The 23,024-nt window shown below is 32.1% G+C and overlaps 1 protein-coding gene across 5 annotated transcripts in view; it reads right to left on the bottom strand.

Annotated features, from left to right (window-relative positions):
• The window catches only part of LOC124354339 (hepatocyte growth factor-regulated tyrosine kinase substrate), a 72,249-nt gene that overhangs the window by 15,419 nt on the left and 33,806 nt on the right, over positions 1-23,024 (bottom strand). For 3 of the 5 annotated variants that reach the window (XM_046804710.1, XM_046804713.1, XM_046804714.1), the window contains 5 exons: positions 18,291-18,372; positions 13,195-13,248; positions 7,203-7,304; positions 5,924-5,983; positions 5,079-5,240 (listed from right to left, as the gene is read on the bottom strand). In XM_046804710.1, coding sequence (XP_046660666.1) covers positions 5,079-5,240; positions 5,924-5,983; positions 7,203-7,304; positions 13,195-13,248; positions 18,291-18,372 — 460 coding nt within the window. The remainder of the gene's footprint in view (positions 1-5,078; positions 5,241-5,923; positions 5,984-7,202; positions 7,305-13,194; positions 13,249-18,290; positions 18,373-23,024) is intronic. The other 2 variants (XM_046804711.1, XM_046804712.1) reach the window with 2 other exon arrangements.

The following is a 23,024-nucleotide window of genomic DNA, read 5'->3' as shown; positions in this document are numbered from 1 at the left end:
ATCTGCAGTGATGACACTGATGTTGATCCTACCTATAGGCCAACTATCTCGGACTCAGATGACGAAGAAATGCCATTTAGTCAGCTATCTATTTCTCGTGGTAACGCCGCCGCTAGGCCTACTCCGGACAATGACCAACCAGCCTCAGTGAGATCGCGGTTGCAAAATCTTTATCTTTAGAGATATCAATATAATTGTTTTTGTACATACATAAAACTAAATTTAGAAAAATAAAATGTGGGTGCCCATACTAAAAATTTTCCTTATTTTTGAATTAAAAAATCTTAAAATCTATTTTTTACCTAAAAATCTATAAACATATATTTTAAAGTTATTTTAATGTTGCTAAACAATTTTTTATACTTCAGACTAAAATTTTTCTGTGTATACAATTTCATTCAATTTTCATTTTGACCAAGCTAAAAACTCAAACGGTCTCTACATCCCAGAAATGTTGATCGTCTCTGTCAGTCTCTTTCAAAAGAATCCTGGACTTTCTTAACCCTTTTAACCCCAACCATTTTTCCATGGACTTGCCAGAAAGCCCATGGCAATAAGGGACCGTAGTGCAGAATTGAGGGAAAATACATCTAGTTTTCTTATTTTTGAAGATAATTTTTAGGTTTTTGTTTTAAATTGTTCACAAATAAGTGTACCCTTAGATGTAATAGTTAAAAAGTACTTTTACAGAATGATTTGTTTTTTTTAGCGTATTTATACATAAAAATTTTTTTATAGTTTGGACATGCATAAAGGGTAGAAAAAAAAATTGTAGCCCCTGAAAAATGAAGCAATTTTGTTTTACACATATTTCTTACTACACACACAAAATTTGAAGAACTTTCCTTGATAAATGCAGGAGATATATCCAATTAATTGTATTGCTGCATAAGCACTTCTTCATATATTTCCACATACACGTCAGTAGAAGTATACAGATATGTATACTTGTTTTTGCACTTTTGAAATAATAACAATTGTAAAATAACACAAACTAATTGTAATGGTTTGTAAGACTAAAACTGGTTTAATTTTTCAAAAAAGTAAAAGAAATAATATTTACAATATACAGGGTGTTTGAAAAGTATGGGTACGGCTTAATATTTTAAAAACCATAAGAGATAACATCTATAAACTTTGCACAGTGTCATATGGCTATGTAAACTATTTTTCCTTGCTATTACCATGACATGCCAACCATGGGGGGACGGCCCACAGAGGAAAACATGGAAATCTTAAATTGAAGCATGGGTCGAGTGATACCTCATTTGAAAGAGCTCACTTAGAAGAGTTGAATTCCGCAAACCGCATCTCAAAAGGTTTATCCAATCAGAAATGGCGGCTTGTTTTAGGTACACATTGTGAAGTATATTATGCGCTGCCATTTCTGACTGGATCGTCGTATTCTGATGCGGTAGGCGGCGTTTCACTCTACTAACCAATGTGTTTTCACTGACTTTTTTTAATTAGCAAATTATGTCATAAATTTATAACACAATAAATAAAACACAATAAATACCAATGTTTTTTAGTTTTATTTATTGTGTTATAAATTTATGACATAATTTGCTAATTAAAAAATTTTGGGTGGCGGAGTGTGATCAAGAATAAAAACAAGTTTTGAGTGTTTTTTCAATAAAGAGTTTAGTTTTAGTTTGATCATGTTTGTTTTTATTGAATTTTTGTGTTTGGAGAAATGTAGAGGTAAAACACGGAAGTACAACAAAGCGACGCACCAGCTGAACGGGCGGCGAGACTCTGCAATCACGTTATCTAATAGACCGCTCGACTTTGACCTCTGTCTGAGGATGGGGAGGGGTTTGCGATAAGACAATTCCTGTTTTATATTGACGAAATATTGTTCTACGCTAATCTAGTAATCAGTAGAAGCAAAATGTCAAATAACGATTCATGTCTAGGTATGGTCAGTATAATCCTAAAGTACCAATAATAGTGTTTATCAAAGTGTTTTCACTCACTGGTAACTTTTCTCTACGACGTTTACTCATGGATTTTTACTAATAATACAATAAATCACACGAAAAACAACCGCTTTCAATCACGCAAACTAATTGAGATTATAAGTCAGCATACAACAACAATGCAACTGAAGTCGTCTGACAGCTGACATCGACAAATAAACTACGCTCAACGACGACGAAATACGATGCCAATTGAAAGGTTTATTGTTTTTGCGTGTAGCCCGTTTCTTCACCGACTACTATACCGAAACTGATGGCATTTGGACATATTGTTAGCCAGCTACATTAAATTCTCGAGACGTCCGGTATATCGGACGTTGGGCATTTTAGCTAGACCACCTCTGTCCGATATATCGGACGCTGGGGCTAAAAGGGTTAAACAATTAAAAATCCCCAAATGAGGCATTCAACGCATTTAGTTATTGCATAACCACACATCTTGACGCCACTTGCCTATTCAAAATGTTCAAGGATAAAATAAAATTTCAAAAAAATCAATGGGTTACCCAGGGCATTCTCAAATCAAGAGAAAAATTAAATTTTACTACTCCATATTTAGGAAGTCTCAAGATGAGCGGTTTAAAACCTTTTTCAAAAGCTATAAGAGAATTTACAGGAAAGTCATAAAAGCAGCTAAAGCATATAATGACATTGAAAGTAGACTGAAGAGAGCAGATAACATATCGAAAGTAGCATGGGAAATTATTAACTCAAATTTAAAACCAGATTTTTCCAAATTTTCAAAACCAATAAAAATTAAAGTTGGGGATGAACTTTTACAGACCCCTGAAGAAGTGGCCAGGGAGTTTAGACCGCGGTGCCGAACCTGCCTTTGAGCGGCAGTCGGTCTAGTTTGGAACCTATAAGGGGACCGGTATCGTCCATGGTGCTTTCTCCTGCTAGCGAGGACGAGGTGGCGGGGGTGATACGGGGATTCAACACAAAAAAATCATGTGACATCAATGGCATGTCAGTGTGGCTACTCAAACGTTGCCTAAAGCACATTTTGAAACCACTGACAAGACTGGTTAACATGTCCTTTGAAATAGGAGTGTTTCCAGCCCAGCTAAAAACAGCCAAAGTGATTCCAGTTTTCAAGAAGGACGATCCATGCCTCGCAAGCAACTATCGTCCCATTTCAATTCTGCCAGTTTTAAGTAAAGTATTTGAAAAACTTTCTTGCAAGACTCATGGATTTCCTCAATAGGTTTGACATTTTGTCTTCAAGCCAATTTGGATTTCGAAAAAACATGTCAACAATTGATGTTATCACAAACCTTGTGGATGCGATCGTGGAGGGTTTTGAGGGTCGGGAGCACACAATTGGTGTATTTCTCGATCTTTCGAAGGCCTTTGATTGTGTTCACCATGCTACTCTTTTGCGAAAACTGGGATCGTATGGGGTACGTGGTCTGACACTGAAGTGGTTGAAATCGTATCTCAGTGACAGATATCAGTTTATAGAAATTTCCAATGTTCAGTCACAGAGAGTTCCTTTGAATCAGGGATATACAGGTCCCCCAGGGATATATCCTTGGACCTGTACTGTTCTTAGTTTATGTGAACGATCTTGGACTATCAATTCAGAATGGAAAGATAGTCCAATATGCGGATGACACGACTCTCTGCGTCAGAGCAAAATCAAATACCGCTCTGGAAATAGAAACTTTTGTTGAACTAAATTCTTGTATTCAGTATTTCTCGGACTTAAATCTTAAAACAAATAATACAAAAACGAATTATATAAGTTTTTGTCTCCGTCAACAAGTTAACGAAATTCAACCCATTGTCATGGTAGAGGACACCCTTTTAGAGGAAGTGGAATCCATTCGATTTCTAGGAATATATCTCGATAGAGCACATACATGCTCAACTTGGACCGATCATGTTGAGCATGTATGTGCAAGGGTTGCTTCAGGCGTTTTTGCCCTGAGGAATTTAGCACAGGTTTGCTCTTTTTACGTTCTAAAGATGGCCTATTTTGGCCTTTTATATCCTCATTTGACCTACGGCATACGCCTTTGGGGTGGATGTGCCAGGATCAGATTCAACAGAGTTTTCAGGCTTCAGAAAAAAAGTCATCAGAATCATGTGCAAATTGAATCCTAGAGAGTCGTGCCGCGATGCTTTCAGGGAGCATGGTTTTCTGACTTTACCCTGCCTCTATATCTTGGATGTAGCTCTGTATTGCCGATTCCGATGTGAGTTAGTGCGTGGCAGGGACGTCCACAGGTATGATACTAGAGGTGGGGACAGCTACAGGATGCAACATCATAGAACACTGGCATATGAGCAACTTCCTTCACAGGCTGGTGTCAGATTAATTAATAATCTCCCTGAGAGCATAAAAAATGTCAACAACCCAACCCTGTATAAAGCTCGATTAAAGGACCTTTTAGTGTCTGAAGTGTTTTACTCTGTAGATGAGTTCATGTTACGCCGCTGGGACCACTAAATTTTCGTAACAGTACCGATACTGAAGCCATGTATGAATGAGAGGGAGAATGTAATTTAATGTATGTATGCGAGCAGAGAATGAATCTTAGAATAGCAAATTGTAGGATTTTTAGCTTTATTTATTGACGTTTGCAAATACAATGTAACATTGTTTGAAAGCAATAAAAATATGATTGATTGATTCTGGACATTTTGGTGTGTAATACAAGACAATAGCATAAAAAATAGGAAAAATATTAATTTTTTCGAACAGTATGCAATACAGCTGTTTCTGATCCGGGGATTCTCTGTAGTTCTTAGGTCAAATGGTTTTGGTACGTTTTTCCCACCATCAATATTTTGGTCTGGGGTTCAAAGGGTTAATATACTGCAGCTAATTATGAAGTGAGGCAAATAATGTTTAATCAAAAAAATTGAAAAGAAATCACTCACAGCATGATATTAAAATACTCCACATGATACTTACAGAAAGCAAGTTCCACAATAAATTTATAAATACTTATTTGATAAAGCCTTTTAAGTATCAATTTACAAAAATTATTAATTAATTTTCCATAACCACCTCCTGGTAATACTAAAAGTGACTTGAACCGTGACAGAAATCTGAAAAAAATTTAGAAAGATTAAATAATAGGACACCTGTTTAGCAAGAGCTGTGGCGAGTCCTGCAGGGGGATTCGCGGGGGCGGTGGGACTGCTCTCCTCTGTAGTGCGGTTCTCCCAGTAGGACCGGTTCAAGTACCGTGCCAGCTCGGGTTCAACTTCATCCAGTGGTGGACTCACAGTGTCTCTAACCTGCTGCTGCAGGACACAGCAATCAATTAGGCCAATAGTGTTTAAACTAACACTGAAGTAATTAATGACACACTTACAAACACATTAGACACTTTCAATTTTGCATGTGGGTAAGCCTTGGACTAGAGCAAATGGCAGCATTCAGAAATTATCAACTGTAATTTTAGAATTTAAGGGTACTATTTGCTCACAAAATTAATTTCAAGCATCTGGTAATTTTAAAAATATCCTGAACACTTGTTCACTTTTGCAGCATTTTAAATGATCACATAACTTATCCTATATAAATTGCAAACTATATGTATTTTTGATAAAAATTAAAGATTTTGGAAAAAAATACTTAATGTTTGCCTTAAAAACACTTATTGCGTTGCAGTAATGTAAATGGGAGACAGCTTTTCTGTAAACAGAAGAGGAATTCAGTTTTTCTTTGCATACAAACCCAGATCAGCAAAGCCTAATAGTATGGTATTATAGATGAAAATAAATTTGTTGTTTTGGTTTCAGCAAAAGATTTTTGAACATATCCTCCTGTATAGTGCTTTTAAATAGCTGTAAAAAAGGTTTTTGTCAAGATTCAGCTTCAAGCATTTTACATAATCCAATTGTTTTACATCAAATTGTATGGATTTTTCCTCAAATGTTACAACTATACAGTAATTTGTTGTAAACTGTGGATCCAAACTAACCATAGGAGTAGGTGAGTAAGTCTTGGCTCTAGATGTAGGTGTCATACTTCTTCCAGATTTCTGAAACATAAAGAGTTATAAATAAAAAGTTAGGTTTCTACTTCAAAAATATTGTTTAACAAAGACAAATAATGTGCATTAGAACTGTTAAGTATGAGGGCTGTCTCTAAAGTAATCTCCATTTTCATATAGCATAAGAAATTGTGGTGGAAGCCAAATAACCACCGGCATAGATGCACACTGTACGACAATATGCCAAGAGCTGGACTGATGGGAAGATTAAACTGCTTGTTATCTATTTACAGTAGGCAATCAAAATTAATAAGACATTTAAAAAAATCATCTTACTCAACAACCCCTCCCTTCCCCCAAATAAACCCAAGCTATATCAGTCAGAAAAGTCATAGATACTGCTTTTGGAATGCCAAAAGAATATTGGTTGTGGAGTTGATGCTACAAGGAATAGTTATCATTCTAAATCACAAACAACCTCAGATAAGTTATCCAAAATATATTTAATTTTTTTGCTATTTTATTTAGTGAGCCACACCCTGATCTGTGAATAGAAAACTTGGTCTAACAGTTCAAATGGGATATTTTTCTGCACCCATTAAAAAGTCCACAGTTGGAGCAAAATGGTTTCTATCTGTTCAAACCTATGGAAAAAATGGCTTTGCTTAGAACGTTTTGGTTAATGATTGGCCAAAAGCAAGGAACAGAATTTTATCCTTAGGAAATTTCTGAACTACTTCAGTGAATTAAAGAAAAAGTAACTACATGGAAAATAGCAAAGGTATGCAGTTTTGTAAAATAAATATTTTATATATATATATATATATATATATATATATATATATATATATGCTCTAACCTACTAAATAGCATCACTCAGTGGTCACTGACAGCTCACGTCCGCTGATACTACTCTATTCAAATTCATGCGTTCTTTTTGTGCCACCCTGTATATTACAATGTCTTTTTTACGCTGTTATTTTCCAAACACCCCTCATGTAACAATAGGAAGTGTTGCATTACTGCATATTTCAAAACTCACTTGTTTCCTTTTGTAATGCCCAATAACTTTAAAAATTGTAATAAACCTACTTATAAATTTGAACAGTTTCAAAACCAAATTTCCGGCTTAACTCATACCTATGTGTGATAACTACAAGTTTATTATTATTATACTAATGCAAATAAATTAAACTGAACTTCATTAATGTTTATTTATTAAACTGTAAGATTAAATTAATTGTAACTGTAAATTAACAAAGCTTACCTGTTTGTCTTTATGTTCTGCCTCAGACTGTGATAGGGCCAGTGCCAACTGGAGTTCTTCTTCTTCCCTCAACTCATCTTCACTTTTGCGAGGAGGGGGTGCCTGAGAATTAAGTACCGATAAAATATACATACAATAATTCTTAAAAACAGAGAAAGATTGGAGATTATTTTGTAAGTGAAATAGTATTGAAGTGCCAACCGTATCATTTCAAGTCTCATAAATGATTGTGCTACTTTAAGATTGTAATTTAAAAACGGAAACCCAAACACCAAAAACAAATATCTTCAAATTTAGCAAATAAAAAACAAAAAAATTAGTAACAAAATAATTTACTGCGAAAATTCAACATGAAAAATCAGAACAAAGATAAGTTATAATAACAAACATGTTTGATAAGAAGTTTGAGAAATCTCTTCAGGTAGGATCAGGGGAAAAAGAAGATATTAGTTCAAGAGACCTGAAGGTTAATAACTGAGGGCTAGTAAATATCTTCAAATAATCAACTGAGAAGTTCATACAAATTAATATTAATGAAACAATAATTTTAACTCAAGAGTGAGTGATTATTTAAGCTTCTACAGGCCTGATTGCAGCAAAATAATTTTGGAGAAAATTAGTATTGTCAAACTGTAATAAGAACTTTTTTTATTTACGGTATAGCAATGAGATTTTAAACATAGTTCTTGTTCCTCTATATTGTTATATAATACTTAAATTAAGAAAAATATTCTATTTATAAATGTTTTATGCATTTAAAAAGTTTTTATAAAAGGAACAAAATAAAAATGAAGACACAATTATAAGTAAAGAAGTTCTAATTACGTATTTATTTAGTATTTTATTCAAAAGTTTGTTTTTTGCACAGGGAAAAGGCAATTTGGCCAAATCATATTGTTAAGATGTAGTTTTATATAGTATATATTTTATATTATTTATGATGCCATTCCTTATTTGTACTTTCTATCTAATAATTAATAACGTATGTTTGAATCAAATTGAATTATTAACTTCATAATTATCTAAAAATGTTAATTCTCACAACTGAGGAGGGGTGCCTGAGAATTAAGTACCGATAAAATATACATACAATAATTCTTAAAAACAGAGAAAGATGGAGATTATTTTGTAAGTGAAATAGTATTGAAGTGCCAACCGTATCATTTCAAGTCTCTCATAAATGATTGTGCTACTTTAAGATTGTAATTTAAAAAAAGGAAACCCAAACACCAAAAACAAATATCTTCAAATTTAGCAAATAAAAAACAAAAAAATAGTAACAAAATAACTTACTGCGAAAATTCAACATGAAAAATCAGAACAAAGATAAGTTATAATAACAAACATATTTGATAAGAAGTTTGAGAAATCTCTTCAGGTAGGATCAGGGAAAAAGAAGATATTAGTTCAAGAGACCTGAAGGTTAATAACTGAGGGCTAGTAAATATCTTCAAATAATCAACTGAGAAGTTCAATACAAATTAAATGTTAATGAAACAATAATTTTGAATCAAGAGTGAGTGATTATTTCAGCTTCTACAGGCCTGATTGCAGCAAAATAATTTTTGGAGAAAATTAGTATTGTCAAACTGTAATAAGAACTTTTTTTATTTACGGTAATAGCAATGAGATTTTAAACATAGTTCTTGTTCCTCTATATTGTTATATAATACTTAAATTAAGAAAATATTCTATTTATAAATGTTTTATGCATTTAAAAAGTTTTTTATAAAAAGGAACAAAAATAAAAATGAAGACACAATTATAAGTAAAGAAGTTCTAATTACGTATTTATTTAGTATTTTATTCAAAAGTTTGTTTTTTTGCACAGGAAAAGGCAATTTGGCCAAATCATATTGTTAAGATGTAGTTTTATAGTAGTATATTTTATATTATTATTTATGATGCCATTCCTTATTTGTACTTTCTATCTAATAATTAATAACGTATGTTTGAATCAAATTGAATTATTAACTTCATAATTATCTAAAAATGTTAATTCTCACACAACTGAGGAGGGGGTGCCTGAGAATTAAGTACCGATAAAATATACATACAATAATTCTTAAAAACATAGAAAGATTGGAGATTATTTTGTAAGTGAAATAGTATTGAAGTGCAACCGTATCATTTCAAGTCTCATAAATGATTGTGCTACTTTAAGATTGTAATTTAAAAAAAGGAAACCCAAACACCAAAAACAAATATCTTCAAATTTAGCAAATAAAAAAACAAAAAAAAAATTAGTAACAAAATAACTTACTGCGAAAATTCAACATGAAAAATCAGAACAAAGATAAGTTATAATAACAAACATATTTGATAAGAAGTTTGAGAAATCTCTTCAGGTAGGATCAGGGGAAAAAAGAAGATATTAGTTCAAGAGACCTGAAGGTTAATAACTGAGGGCTAGTAAATATCTTCAAATAATCAACTGAGAAGTTCATACAAATTAATGTTAATGAAACAATAATTTTGAATCAAGAGTGAGTGATTATTTCAGCTTCTACAGGCCTGATTGCAGCAAAATAATTTGGAGAAAATTAGTATTGTCAAACTGTAATAAGAACTTTTTTTTATTTACGGGTATAGCAATGAGATTTTAAACATAGTTCTTGTTTCCTCTATATTGTTATATAATACTTAAATTAAGAAAATATTCTATTTATAAATGTTTTATGCATTTAAAAAGTTTTTATAAAAGGAACAAAATAAAAATGAAGACACAATTATAAGTAAAGAAGTTCTAATTAAGTATTTATTTAGTATTTTATTCAAAAGTTTGTTTTTTGCACAGGGAAAAAGCAATTTGGCCAAATCATATTGTTAAGATGTAGTTTTATAGTAGTATATTTTATATTATTTATGATGCCATTCCTTATTTGTACTTTCTATCTAATAATTAATAACGTATGTTTGAATCAAATTGAATTATTAACTTCATAATTATATAAAAATTTTAATTCTCACAACTGTGTTTTTAAATTATTCAACAAAAAATCAGAGACTAATGTTCTATGACAACATTTACAATTCACAACACTGGATATAAAAATTCATCAAACACGTAGTAGTATTTACAGTACAAGGTTCAATGTTCTTTCTACTATGGTTTAGGAAGTCTTGAAATAATGTTCAAGGTTCAGCAACACTTGGCACACATCACCTGCCATACACCTGGGTTATACAATTGACAATCACTGTACAAAACCTCATCGACACACAGTTTCCACACTCATAACGTAAACAAACTGACAACGTACTGTACAGTTGAGTTGCCAGCTGATGACAAGTAAAACGACAATAAAAATCAGGTTAGCCAAGTCATGAAAATGAAATAATTTGGCTCATTTTAGCATGTAAAAACTTAGTAAGGAACGTCCCAATGATATGTAGTGGAATATTGTGAAATAAGTGAACAGTAAAATGTCAACTGCAGACCACAAAACCATTGTGTAACTCATCATTTGGCTCCGGCTGAGAGGTATGTAACAGGGGGTGTCTACCCTAATGTGTTAATGCAACCTGAATGAATAAAAAAAGCAATAAGCTATTTAACCCTTTTAGTGCCAGACAAAAAATCAAAAGTTGGTCTGAGAAATGCCAGTGATTTTTCACATAATACTACTGAAGGATCCCAGGCCTATTTCAGCAGTTTTGCAGTGTTTTACTAAACAAAATTGTAAAAATTACAAATATTGAAATATTTTCCTAATTTTTTCATTGTTTTGCAGTAAAATAAATTCCCTTATAAAAAACTATAAAGAAAATTATATTTCTAAATGTAATTAACTTAAAAAAATTTAAAAAAGTAGAAATTTTACTTACAGTTTTTATATTTTTCCAGTTTCACATGAAAAATAGTACTTTAAAAAAATTATTTCACTATAACACATACTATCACTTGAAAGAGGAATTAAAACTGAATACACACATAAAAAGTTTTGATTAATATTTCAAAAACTAAAAAAATCATGTTAATTTTTTTAGAAAGTTACATTTTTATTTTTTTTTTGTGTTATTTACACTATTTAGCTTCTTTATAAAGCTTATAATATTTTCAACTATGAAACCATTAAAAACTGTCTGAAAATACTTTCTACTTAAAAAATAATGTACACTTTGTAAAATATAAAAAAAATTTACACACTTTTGTACATAGGTATTATAGTTAGGCGGTAACACAAATATGGTGAGGCAAATGTAAGGGATGCAATCCTTTTTTACAGCGTTTGCACACAAATGTGGTTTTCTTTCTTTTCCCACCACTTTTAGTGCTAGCTGCACTACATACTGAACAGTTTTTATGTTAGTAAAACATTGTTAGTAAACTATTTATCAACAAACAAACACTGTGGAAGCAGCAACACAAACAACCAAACACAGAGGTTAGACGTGAACTATCAGCTGACACAACTTTGTCTGATGCAACAACCACGGCCATTTCTATCATGGCTAAACACCTGACTAACCTTACGATATTACTATTATTATTTTTTTTTTATGTAGATTGGTTCATTCTGATTGTTTGTATAGCAACAAATTTTTAACAAGTTAAAAAATGATTGCGGTATGACTTTTACTCCGAACATCCGTATATACGGGCGTCGGCATTCTTCGGTAGTTATTCAAACGTCCGTATATACGGACGCTGGCATTTCCCGGTAGTTTCTCAAACGTCCGTATATACGGACGTTGGCACTAAAAGGGTTAACAAATCAGCCAAGTTGTTTTGGTTATTATAGCCCAATAGAACTTGTTTTAACTACATTTGAGCCCAAAATATATTTTTCAAATTTTGTCAAATAAACATGTTTTTATTTAAATATTGTGATTGTTGAAACCTAATTTCAGTAAGTGGCATACATAAAAGATTCAATATGGGGCCTCTCTGTTCACTACGGGAAAATATCCGTTATCTGGACCCCCCAAATTTTTCCATGGCTACGTTTTTGATGTAATAGACTATAAATATTTTAGGAATCTAGAAATCATGTCTTTTATTACAAGTTTGGTATTAAACCATGGTTTTGTTGCAGGGCTCAAACCAGTTGGATAATAAAATGGGCAAACTGAAAGTGCTCACTACTCAGTTAGAATATTCCAGCAAAACCTGGGTGTACATATAAGAATGTGCTGAGCTTTATTATTGGACCCCTGCTATTATTGCCTATTTAATCAATCAGTTGACCTGAAGCAAGCAATCTATATTTTACCTATTTAAATTGTTTTAATCTAGATACAGTGAATGTGTTAACACTATTCATAATAATTCAAAATAAAATTAAAGGATGTGGCTGTTATAAAAAAAACCCGAAACAAAAAGGTCTGGAAATTTTCTTTTAATATCCTCATTTACTTTTAGGTTGTTATAATGTACACTTGATATACAGAGTGTAAATTAATTCCTGATATGCTTGAATATATTCCAAACGGATTGAGATATATCAATGTACAAAATTTCATTTTACTTTAGCCATTTTGTTCTCTTGCAGATCCAACAAAATTTGCAAGGGTTTGCATGTTCTTTTATTATTATAGAACTGTTTTGTTGAAAAATATACTACAAAAAGATTGTGAAATAAGTGATAAATGAAAAGTGTGAAAGTAAAAGAAAAATAAATGTGACGATGTGCGACAGATAAATTAATGTGGTAATAGTATAGCATAAACAATGTGTGCTATATTAAATAAGAATGTAAAAGTGTTTCTTAACATGTGAAAATCAAGTTTAACTACAGTTAGTTCTTAAAATTCAAGACATGGTTCCACTGTGTTTGAAATAAAATTATACAATTTGATATGTTTTATGAGATTGTTGCATGTCTCATCTGAGATAAACCTAAAAGTTTAAGGCTAAAAAAAGAAATAGTAAATGTGGCATAAAACATGTCTACCGACAGATACTTCTGTTCTTATATCAACAGTTTCTACAGCACTACTACAGAAGGGAGGAGAGGAATACATAGACACAACATCGTTCTCAACATACCTTTTCATTGCCGTCAGGCGCAAATTGAACGCCTTTCGGTTTCAATGTTGACCTCTGTAACAAGGGAAGAGGACAGTGCTGGTAATGTGCAGGGCAAGTTAAAACGGTTTATCACGAAGTATGATGGTCAATCATAATTTATTCAGAGACTTTTTCATGCCTTAAAAATTTAGCCAATAATAAATGGGGTTAAAGCAAAATTTTGTTAAAAAAAAATACATAGCAAGATACAAGATGAAGGGAATAGTGTTGTAAGTGGAATAGGAAGTATTAGGAAATCAATTCATTAAGTTTATTTTTGAAAGTGTGCAAACATCCTTTCTATTGTAATTTTAGCTTGTGAAAAATGAAACAGTTGATTATTTTCTGTTTTTTACAACAAAACTGAAACTTAACATTTTGAGATAAGATATTCCCTTTCATTTCCACATGTCAAATTATAAAATGTAAGATTTACGAGAACATACATAACAGTTTACAAATCAAGAATGCAGACCAAACAATAAAAGAAGCCAACATATTTCACCTCCCTCCCTCTCCAATGCGTGACGTCTCTTTGTTAATGTTACTACAGTCCTTGCACTATCTGCTTAATAATCTTTGACTTGTTAACTTCTACGCAATCTTAACTTTGTATTATAGAGTTTCTTGCCTGTAGCAGAAAGCAGATTCCAGTTCTCAGAGCATTGGGCTTCAGTTTTGTTGTAACACAAAGATGGAAACTGTCTAAAAAAATCGTAGTACTGACTAAAACCAGTGATCACCAATAACAAACTAAAAAAAAGAATTAAACTGTATTACATTAATAAAATATTCTTAATTTCTTCATAAAATTAATGTTTTTTAATAGTTTCAATATAATTACATTATTATATTCACAGTAATCAGGAATTATCTGATAATTAGTATAGTTGTGTCTATGTATTTTTAGTTACAGCAAAAATATCTACAAATTACTTTACTAAACGTATTAAAATGTGCTTAGTTTATATTATTGTGAATACACACAAATTTAAAATTACTGTAAACAAATAATCTATATGACGGGTTTTTATGAAGGTATCAGCAGAAGTAAATTATTACGTACATCATTCAGAGTAAGGAAGTTTAAGCAGAGAATAATCCAAGGAATAAAAACATTCACAAAGCAAGAACATACATGTAAAGGAGATGACATAAATAATGGATCAACTCTACAGTAATGTTGAAATTATATCAAATATTAATCAAGTATTATAAATAGGGTAGTACAGGTACTAACATATTTGTTCAGAGGGATTATATTGTTAAATAAAGAATAAAAACAGCAATGAAAATGTATCAAGGCATAAAATATTAATAAGTAAATGAAAGAAAGAACAATAAAATTATAACATAGATACAAATGATTCATAAAATTAATTAAAGTTTATTGAAGGCAACAATGAATTCAACAGTTACTTTTACACACTTTATTTGAGGTGACAATGTAATATACTTAGTGTAAAACAATTTCCAAAGCACTTATGAAAAAAACTATTGTCAGGAAACAAATAAAAATTACTCATCAAGATGTGCGAGAACAGATGTTTTATAAATTAACCCTTATAACGTCACAGACGCCGAATGGCGCATAGACAAACTATCTCCAAACGGCAAAGACGCGGTACGGCGCATCGACACAAAACTGCGTCTATAGCAAATTTAAGTTCCTTTTAAATCCGATCAATGTCACTAACGGTATGCGTCAACCATGTGTGTGGGTTATTGACCTATGTCAAGCGTCAAAATATAGCTGTCGCGTTACATTGTTTGAAACAATAGACACGGTGTCTAGACACTCTCCCCGCCACACGGCACAGACGCCGTACAGCGCGCGCGCTTTTGTTTGCAGTTTGGCTTCAGGTAGTGCGTGTCTAACCATCGCTGAGTCGGTTTCCTTCGTCGTGTTTTCTGTTTATATGGTTTTTATTTATTTGTTAAAAGTATTGATATCTTAGTTTTAGTATTCATTTAGTGTTTTTAGTGTCATTTTAGTGTTTAGTGTCACCTATTTAGTGTTCAGGTACTTTGGGATTCTACCGACCACACCAGTATGAAGAACACAAAAATATAAATTTATAGCTAAACAAACATGATAGAACGAAAAAAACAACTCTTTAATTACAAAATTACAAACTTACAAGCATTTCCAGGCATTGTGATCGGTATTGTTGTCGCTGTTATCTTATCTTTCTCGAGAATCCCGATTACGACAGGCCACGCGGTATTACATGATTTGCACGGTACATAATTGCCTTTCCATTACAATTCAATTTATATTTCTGATCAGATCCTCTAGAATTTGATATTTTACTGATAGGTACTATCTCGAGGGATGTTTTTCTTTCGTTGACATCAGCGAGAAGGCATGGCACTCGCATTTTGGGTGGCGGAGTATGATCAAGAATAAAAACAAGTTTTGAGTGTTTTTTCAATAAAGAGTTTAGTTTTAGTTTGATCATGTTTGTTTTTATTGAATTTTTGTGTTTGGAGAAATGTAGAGGTAAAACACGGAAGTACAACAAAGCGACGCATCATCTGAATGGGCGGCGAGACTCTGCAATCACGTTATCTACTAGACCGCTCGACTTTGACCTCTGTCTGAGGATGGGGAGGGGTTTGCGATAAGACAATTCCTGTTTTATATTGACGAAATATTGTTCTACGCTAATCTAGTAATCAGTAGAAGCAAAATGTCAAATAACGATTCATGTCTGGGTGTGGTCGGTATAATTCCAAAGTACCGTGTTCATTATTAGTGATAAATAACATGTCTCGTTAACATTGACGATCCTGAGTACAGTGACTTTATAATTTTAAAATTTTTACTTTTTTATACTTACCATAATTATAGAAAGTAAAAATAAAAATGAACTTTACACATTTAAAATTTTTTTTTATATATTGTGCCGTTTGCTGGAAGTCGTGAAAAGATATACTGACGTTATAAGGGTTAAGTCAAACATGATAATATTTTGCAAAAACTTTCAATGGGTGAATTAAGAGTGAGAACCATAAATAATTTTACTTTCCTGTATTTGGCCATGTGATTTAATAGATGACATTTCTAGATACTATATCTGTTTTAAAAGTATCTGCTACATTTTTTCACAAAAACTTGATGAACAGGAGCCATAAGGACTTGCATGAGCTGACCTCAAAGCTTTGTGCACATGTGTGAATTTCTTCCCACCTGTAGATAGTGTCAGTCTACAGGGTTACAGGGTTGTTCTGTTGCTGGTTAGCAGCATTTGAGTGAGTGTGTAGTGATCTCATCAGTTCTTTTATTGTAGGGAAAATTATGGAATAATTGGAGCAACACTACTGCATCAAATTGGATAAAAATAGGAAAATTAGAAACCATTTGCAAGATTCCGACCACATTTAGTGACGATGCTATGGCATCACACAGATAAGGAGTCATACAATCAGTTTTAATATGCCAAATTGACCAGATTATTACCAAAGTAAATGAACACAGTGTTTATACAGAACTATCATGTGACTTATCCGAGAAATTTCCAAAGAGATGGTTATCAACTCTTTTTTGGCATATTCCATTTTGACCAAAGATTTGGCAATGGAGAGAATGATGGTAAAATTCACACCTAAGCTGCTGATGGCAAAGCATGAGCAACTTTATTTTGAAGTCTCATAGGATATGCTTGACTCCACAAACAGTGACCTCTACTTCATGAACAAGTCACTTGTACAGTCTCTTAACAAGTCTTTGGTGTACGGAAACGATCCGGAAAGTAAATCTCAGTCGTCACAGTAGAAGCATTCCACTCGTCACAAAAAAAAGGTCCAAAAAGGTCTGCCAAATGCGCAGAAGTATCAGTACGCATCACATGGACAAACAATCATAGAAAAAAAATCTCCAAAGCCTTACCAAAAGGCAACAACAGTTAGTCTATGAGTGTATATGGCATTTACAGTTTAGTCAAATATGAGTGAGCGCAGTATTTGTCCTAAATTAATAATGGAACTAATGTTTATATTGAAGCCATTGTGAAATTATTGGAACTTTTTGCAGTCCTGATTTTGTTGTACAAATCCTACTTGTCTGTTTTACTTATAAGAGTTTGGATAGCTTTTATTTCCTAATGGTCTGTTAAGCTAAGTCATCTCTCACTGAAAATTAACTTTTCACATGATATCCAATGGCCAGTTTTATAACCATCACAGACAAGAAGTTGTACCAATGGACAGTAAAAAAACCCTAGTTAAAATAACAATTGATCATATACTTGTTAGCTCTTCACAGACAAACCAAAACAATAATTTAATAATGAGTATTTAATGTGTGAATGGTCTAAATGTATCTAATAAGTGTGATTGTTGAAAACATTACTAATGTAAAATTATACAAAACACTGAATCATTATAAAATCCAAGTGTGTTAAAAGAGCATTTTTATAACAAGTATAAAGAGCTATTAAATAACTTGATGCTTAACTAGAATCGAAAACATTTTAAATGTTACCATGATTTGTTCACACAACTCAATATGCAATTTAGAATAATACAGAAATGTATAGAATGTCAAACTAAGTAGGCTTACAGGCATACAATATGGCTTTTTAAGTTATTATAAAATAGTATTTGGTATTCATTTATATATAATTATACTATCAGATATGACATTAAGGTTAACCCTTTTAGTGCCAGAGATAAAAAAATCCATGCAGAAAAAGTGTCGAGTTATTTTTTGTGTGACTATGTGAAAAGTGCCAGAGGGTTTTGGACGTAAACAAAAGGTTTTAGAAAATGTAAATAACATTTTTTTTAAAAAAAGGTAAATGAATTATGTATCAGAAACTGTATAACATTCAGATTTGTATATAATGTTTTAAATTAAAAATGATTAAATTCATCAATCAAATTCATAAATTACCCTTAGTGTGCTACTACTTTTTTGTCTATTCAATATTTTGGTCAAAACAGTATTAGCAGAGTTGAGTCAACAATATACTCCCACATCTTCTAATGACATTATAGTGTTATTTTAATTGTTAAACATAAATTACATTTCTACAATATTGCCAAAAGCTCACAATAAGTCAGTGATCTACCTGATTCTGCTGGGCCAGAGAACTTGTGAGGTATTCCACCGGCAACTCTTCAACGCTATTCTGTTTCGCAGTGGTGGCCGGCCTAGAGAGCATTGTGATGTTATTATGCTGAGTCTAAGCTTATTTAAGCACTAAACAATAATAAAATACAAACACATTAACCTTATAGAAAATGTCTGCACTTTATACTCATTGTAAAAGTGGTAGAGCCTAGTTGTAATTTCTTTATTGACTAACACAAATTCAATGCTAACACAACGTAATTCATGCCAGGGATTGATCTGTTATGTAAGTTTTTAATTTTAATTTAGAAAATAATACAATAAATATTGTAAACAAAGGTATGACACGTTCAAAGTTTAAGATTTTCAAACATTTTGCGATACACTTAGTTATATAGTGCTTAGTTAGCTCTTTTGTGACAATGTCCTTATATATACACATTAAAACATGATCGAAGGATGCCAATGTCCATATACAGGGTGTTTACAAAAGGGTGTCACAGACTTCTTCAGGTGATAGTTTTCAACATTTAAAACAAAAAATATCATATGAACATAGGTCGAGAAATGTCTAGCTGCTAGCCGCCATTTTATATGATTTATAAAGAAATTATTATCTTTGGAACTAGTTAAGCTAAAGAAACCAAATTTGACACAGGTTTGAATAGATAAGAGAAAAGTTAAACTAATAACTATGTTATTTTCTTGATATTAACAAAATGGCATCTTTTGAAAGTTTTTAAAGTAAAATTATTTTAAAAAACCATTATAGTTATAAAACATTTACTAGACACCAACTATTTGAGCAATTTAATTACATTTCCAATGGCACTTATTTCAACAAAATCTGCCGATGCATAAGCGAGCACGACCACTTTAAAGGTACACTTGCACAAGTCAGGAGTAGCAAACATTTTGTCTTTTGATAGGCATCAGCTGTAATACATCAGTTATAAAAAATTTCTTAGTGCAAGCGTATCTTTAAAGTGGTCGTGTTTGCTTATGTGATGACGAGTTTCGTTGAAATAAGTACTTTGGAATTGTTATACAAATTAAAAAATAGTTGGTATCTTGTAAAATTGTCTACAGCCACTATTTTTTTAATATTAAAGAAATTAACACAATTATTCTTTTTAATTTTCCTCTTATCTATTTAAACCTATGTGTCAAAATTTGATTTCTATAGCTTAACTAGTTCTAAAGATCATGTAGACAATACAAAATGGCGGCTAGCGGATAAACAACACATTTCTCAACCTATGTTTGTAGCACATTTTTTGATTGAAATAATGAATACTATCACCCACAGAAGTTTGTAACACCCTTTTGTAAACATCCTGTATATGGAAGTTGCAAAAAACTACCGCCCTAGATTGTAATTTTTATTTGGAATTAATACTTTGAGTGCCATAGCTAATTTGCTATTTTGTCCCCTTAATTTTACAGCCTAATTTTTATACATTTATAAATTGTTGTTTAATAACCACTTAACTGGTTTACAAACATGTGAGTTTTATTAACAAATCTTCATATATATATATAAGTTTTTTTGCTATACAACACGAAAGGCCATAGAACAACTGTATATCATTATATTATTCCCAAACAAACTAATGTGAACAATAGACTATCAAACTTTTATTCACTTGGCAGCAATACAGAAAACATAAATATAAATAAAAGCTTGATGCTATAGAAACATCCAAATAATATTGATATTATTATACTAATAATTTAAATTTACATAAATTTATAATTTGTTTTTACATAAAAACACGATTATGGAAAAAAGTAAGCAGTGCTAATAGCCAAACACGTAATTCACAGCCGACAAATTTATTGGCTGACAGACCATAAGAACATTATAATTAATATTATCTATCATTTTAATGACCTACCAGGAAGAAGACTTTTGAAACTTTGACATTTTTTCATGATGAATAGTTTATTGTAGCTATGAAGTAAAAAATTTGTTTTAGAAAATAATTTGATATAAATGCCTTTATAAAAATGGAAATAAAATAAAAGTAGTAAATAAAACATTTAAATAAAATTATACTGAATATAGGGATTTCTTTTCTTTTTAAGTTCAAAAATAAGCTTTTAATAAAATAAAGTAGAATTATCTTTGTATTTATACTTTTCACAGCTGTTGAGTAAAATACTACAACACACTCAAAATAGGCCTATCATCTACAGCAATACCAATGTAAGTACCTGGCATTCTTTATGTCACTACTAATTTTTTGTCTGGAACTACAAGTATTAAACAAAATCCCACTAAGGCAAGGTCATTTAATTATAACATAGTTTTTTGTTTGGTTTTAATTTAATTAATTTATTTTTTAATACTTAAAAACTTTTTAAATAGTAACAAATAGAAGGACCTGATGGATGACAGAACGTAACATCTTTAAGCATTTCTTTTGGATTTACTTGCAACTTTGCTCCTTTTGACCCCAAAATCAAAAGAATTCTTCCAGAAAATTATTACAAGACCTATCAGGTGCTACATAATTTATGTATGAATCTTTATTTAATTTAAACTGTATTTTAAGTGTAGTGTTATTATATACACAGTGCTCTCTACACAATTATTTATTATTTTTAACTTCAGTAACAGTCTTTTCCATAGTAAATCATAAGGCAATTTATAAACAATCATTTTCTAAGTACAGACGTTAATTTTAATACTTAGTTTGATTAGTTCCATTATCTAATTGTAATTTTTGATATTGATTTGTAATGTAATCAGTACGTATGTAAAATAATATAACTGAACCAACAAACACAATGAATGGACAAAATATTAGATGGCGCCTAGAAACAAAAATTCGTTGTGTGGTGTTTGTTCTAAAAGGGTCACTAATAGCAGCGGTGGCATTATGTGCGAGGGAATTTGCAAGAGCTGGTTCCACTTTCATTGTGCAGGAAAATCTAAAAGTGAATATTCATATTCAAAAGGGGAAAAATCGGATTTTTAAGTGTGATGGCTGTCTGGGGCAAACCGGTCTGCTAGACGACTTGAATACATCTTCTAGAGTTGCTGTGAGTACATCACCTGAAGTTGCTAGTGCTGTTGAGAGCAAAGGAATTGAGGACAGTATGTGTAAATGTTTTGATTTTATTAAAATTTTGACCGATCAAAATTTCTGATCTAACACAAAATCAGCTAGAACTCAGAACTCAATTAAATATCATGCAAAATGAAAATGCCAAACTAACCTCAATCGTGAATAATCACACAGAGGCTATTGGTGACATTTATATTGGAAATAGCAGTGTTTCTTATGCTGGTGCCATAAAATTCTGCTTTGCCGAAAATTGACTCTTCTTTGGAAACCAAAGATTTGAATTTTACAAATAACTGTATGAAGTCAGTTAGAAGCGTAAATGACAAACATATTTTGACGCCAGCAGTTAATTCACCTTTTTCCTGTAAGAGCAAAGAAATTTCAGTGCTACCACCTAAAAACTTTTGCTAACGTGAAAAGAAACCTGTCTGAAATGGAAAAAAAAAAACGACAAGGTGAGGTCAGCCAGGCTACATGAGAACCAGGCATTACCGTCACATCACGTCCCAGGTCTGCAAAAACAACAGATGTTCCGTCTGTCCCATCGTCCAATGTGGAACAAGTGGTTTTTGGAAGAGGAAGTGAGTACTCCCAATAACGGATTTATTGAAGTGAAATACAGAAAGCGTAAACAAACGGAAAAAGGTTAAAAATAACCCCAAAAGATATCAGTTCTTAACGGGCCCGCGCTTCGGTTAATGACGATAGACTGAAGTTTGTGGAAAAACATAAGTATATATTTGTTTCTAGGTTTGCCGAAGGTGTTGAAAGTGACATATTAAGCAATATGTTAATGCTCGAGCCAAAGGTAAAAATAATTTTGAAGTGACAAAGTTAAAAAATAAGTTTCCAGGATACAGTTCATTTAAAATAGGTGTCCCTTTGTCGCTGTGGACCACAGTATATGATGAAGAATTCTGGCCTGAAGGTTCTTATGTAAGTCGGTTTGTGTTTAAACGCCAAAGTCCCGTGGAGAAAGAAGCCCATGAGGCTTCTTTTTTGGAAAATGTACAGGCGAATCTGCAAAATACTTAGGGCCTAGTTTGTGGATCTAAGCTTGTACCCTCTATTGAGGATGGAACTAATGTTGAGGTTAGTGACACTACTACGATTAGGTGCGACGGTGCCTACCCAGGGTCGCCGACACAAGACGTCATATATGGGCCTACCTCAAAGCCTAACCTAAAGTTACTGTTCTTAAATGTACAAGGTTTGCAAGAAAAAGAAAAATATTTTTAAGTGTCCTGGGTGATGAAAATCATTATGACCTGCTGTGTTTTTGTGAACATTGGCTCAGTGATCAGGAAACAGGATTGTGTGGATGTGGAGGGCTATGTGCGAGCATCTTTATTCTGCAGAAGTAATCACATTAGAGGTGGAACAGGCATATTTATTTCAGCTACTAGTAGCTTAAGGTATGAGCGTATAGCGGTGGATCAATTCTGTGAAGAGCTCCATTTTGAATGTACAGCAGTTTTGCTTTCTTACCTCAACCTACTCACAATAACTCTTTATCACTCTCCAGCTGGTGATGCAAATATATTTTTAGAAAAACTGGAGCAGCTTTTAATTTATTTGGGTTGCTTCAAGGCTTACATAGTTATAGGTGGGGATGTTAATGCTAAATTTGACGTCAACTATAAACTCGCCTACAGTTA

The sequence above is a fragment of the Homalodisca vitripennis genome, chromosome 2 (genome assembly GCF_021130785.1).
Source record: "Homalodisca vitripennis isolate AUS2020 chromosome 2, UT_GWSS_2.1, whole genome shotgun sequence".
Classification (NCBI taxonomy): domain Eukaryota; kingdom Metazoa; phylum Arthropoda; class Insecta; order Hemiptera; family Cicadellidae; genus Homalodisca; species Homalodisca vitripennis.
Note: the sequence above shows the minus strand (reverse complement) of the source record. Positions and strands in the feature narration are given on the sequence as shown.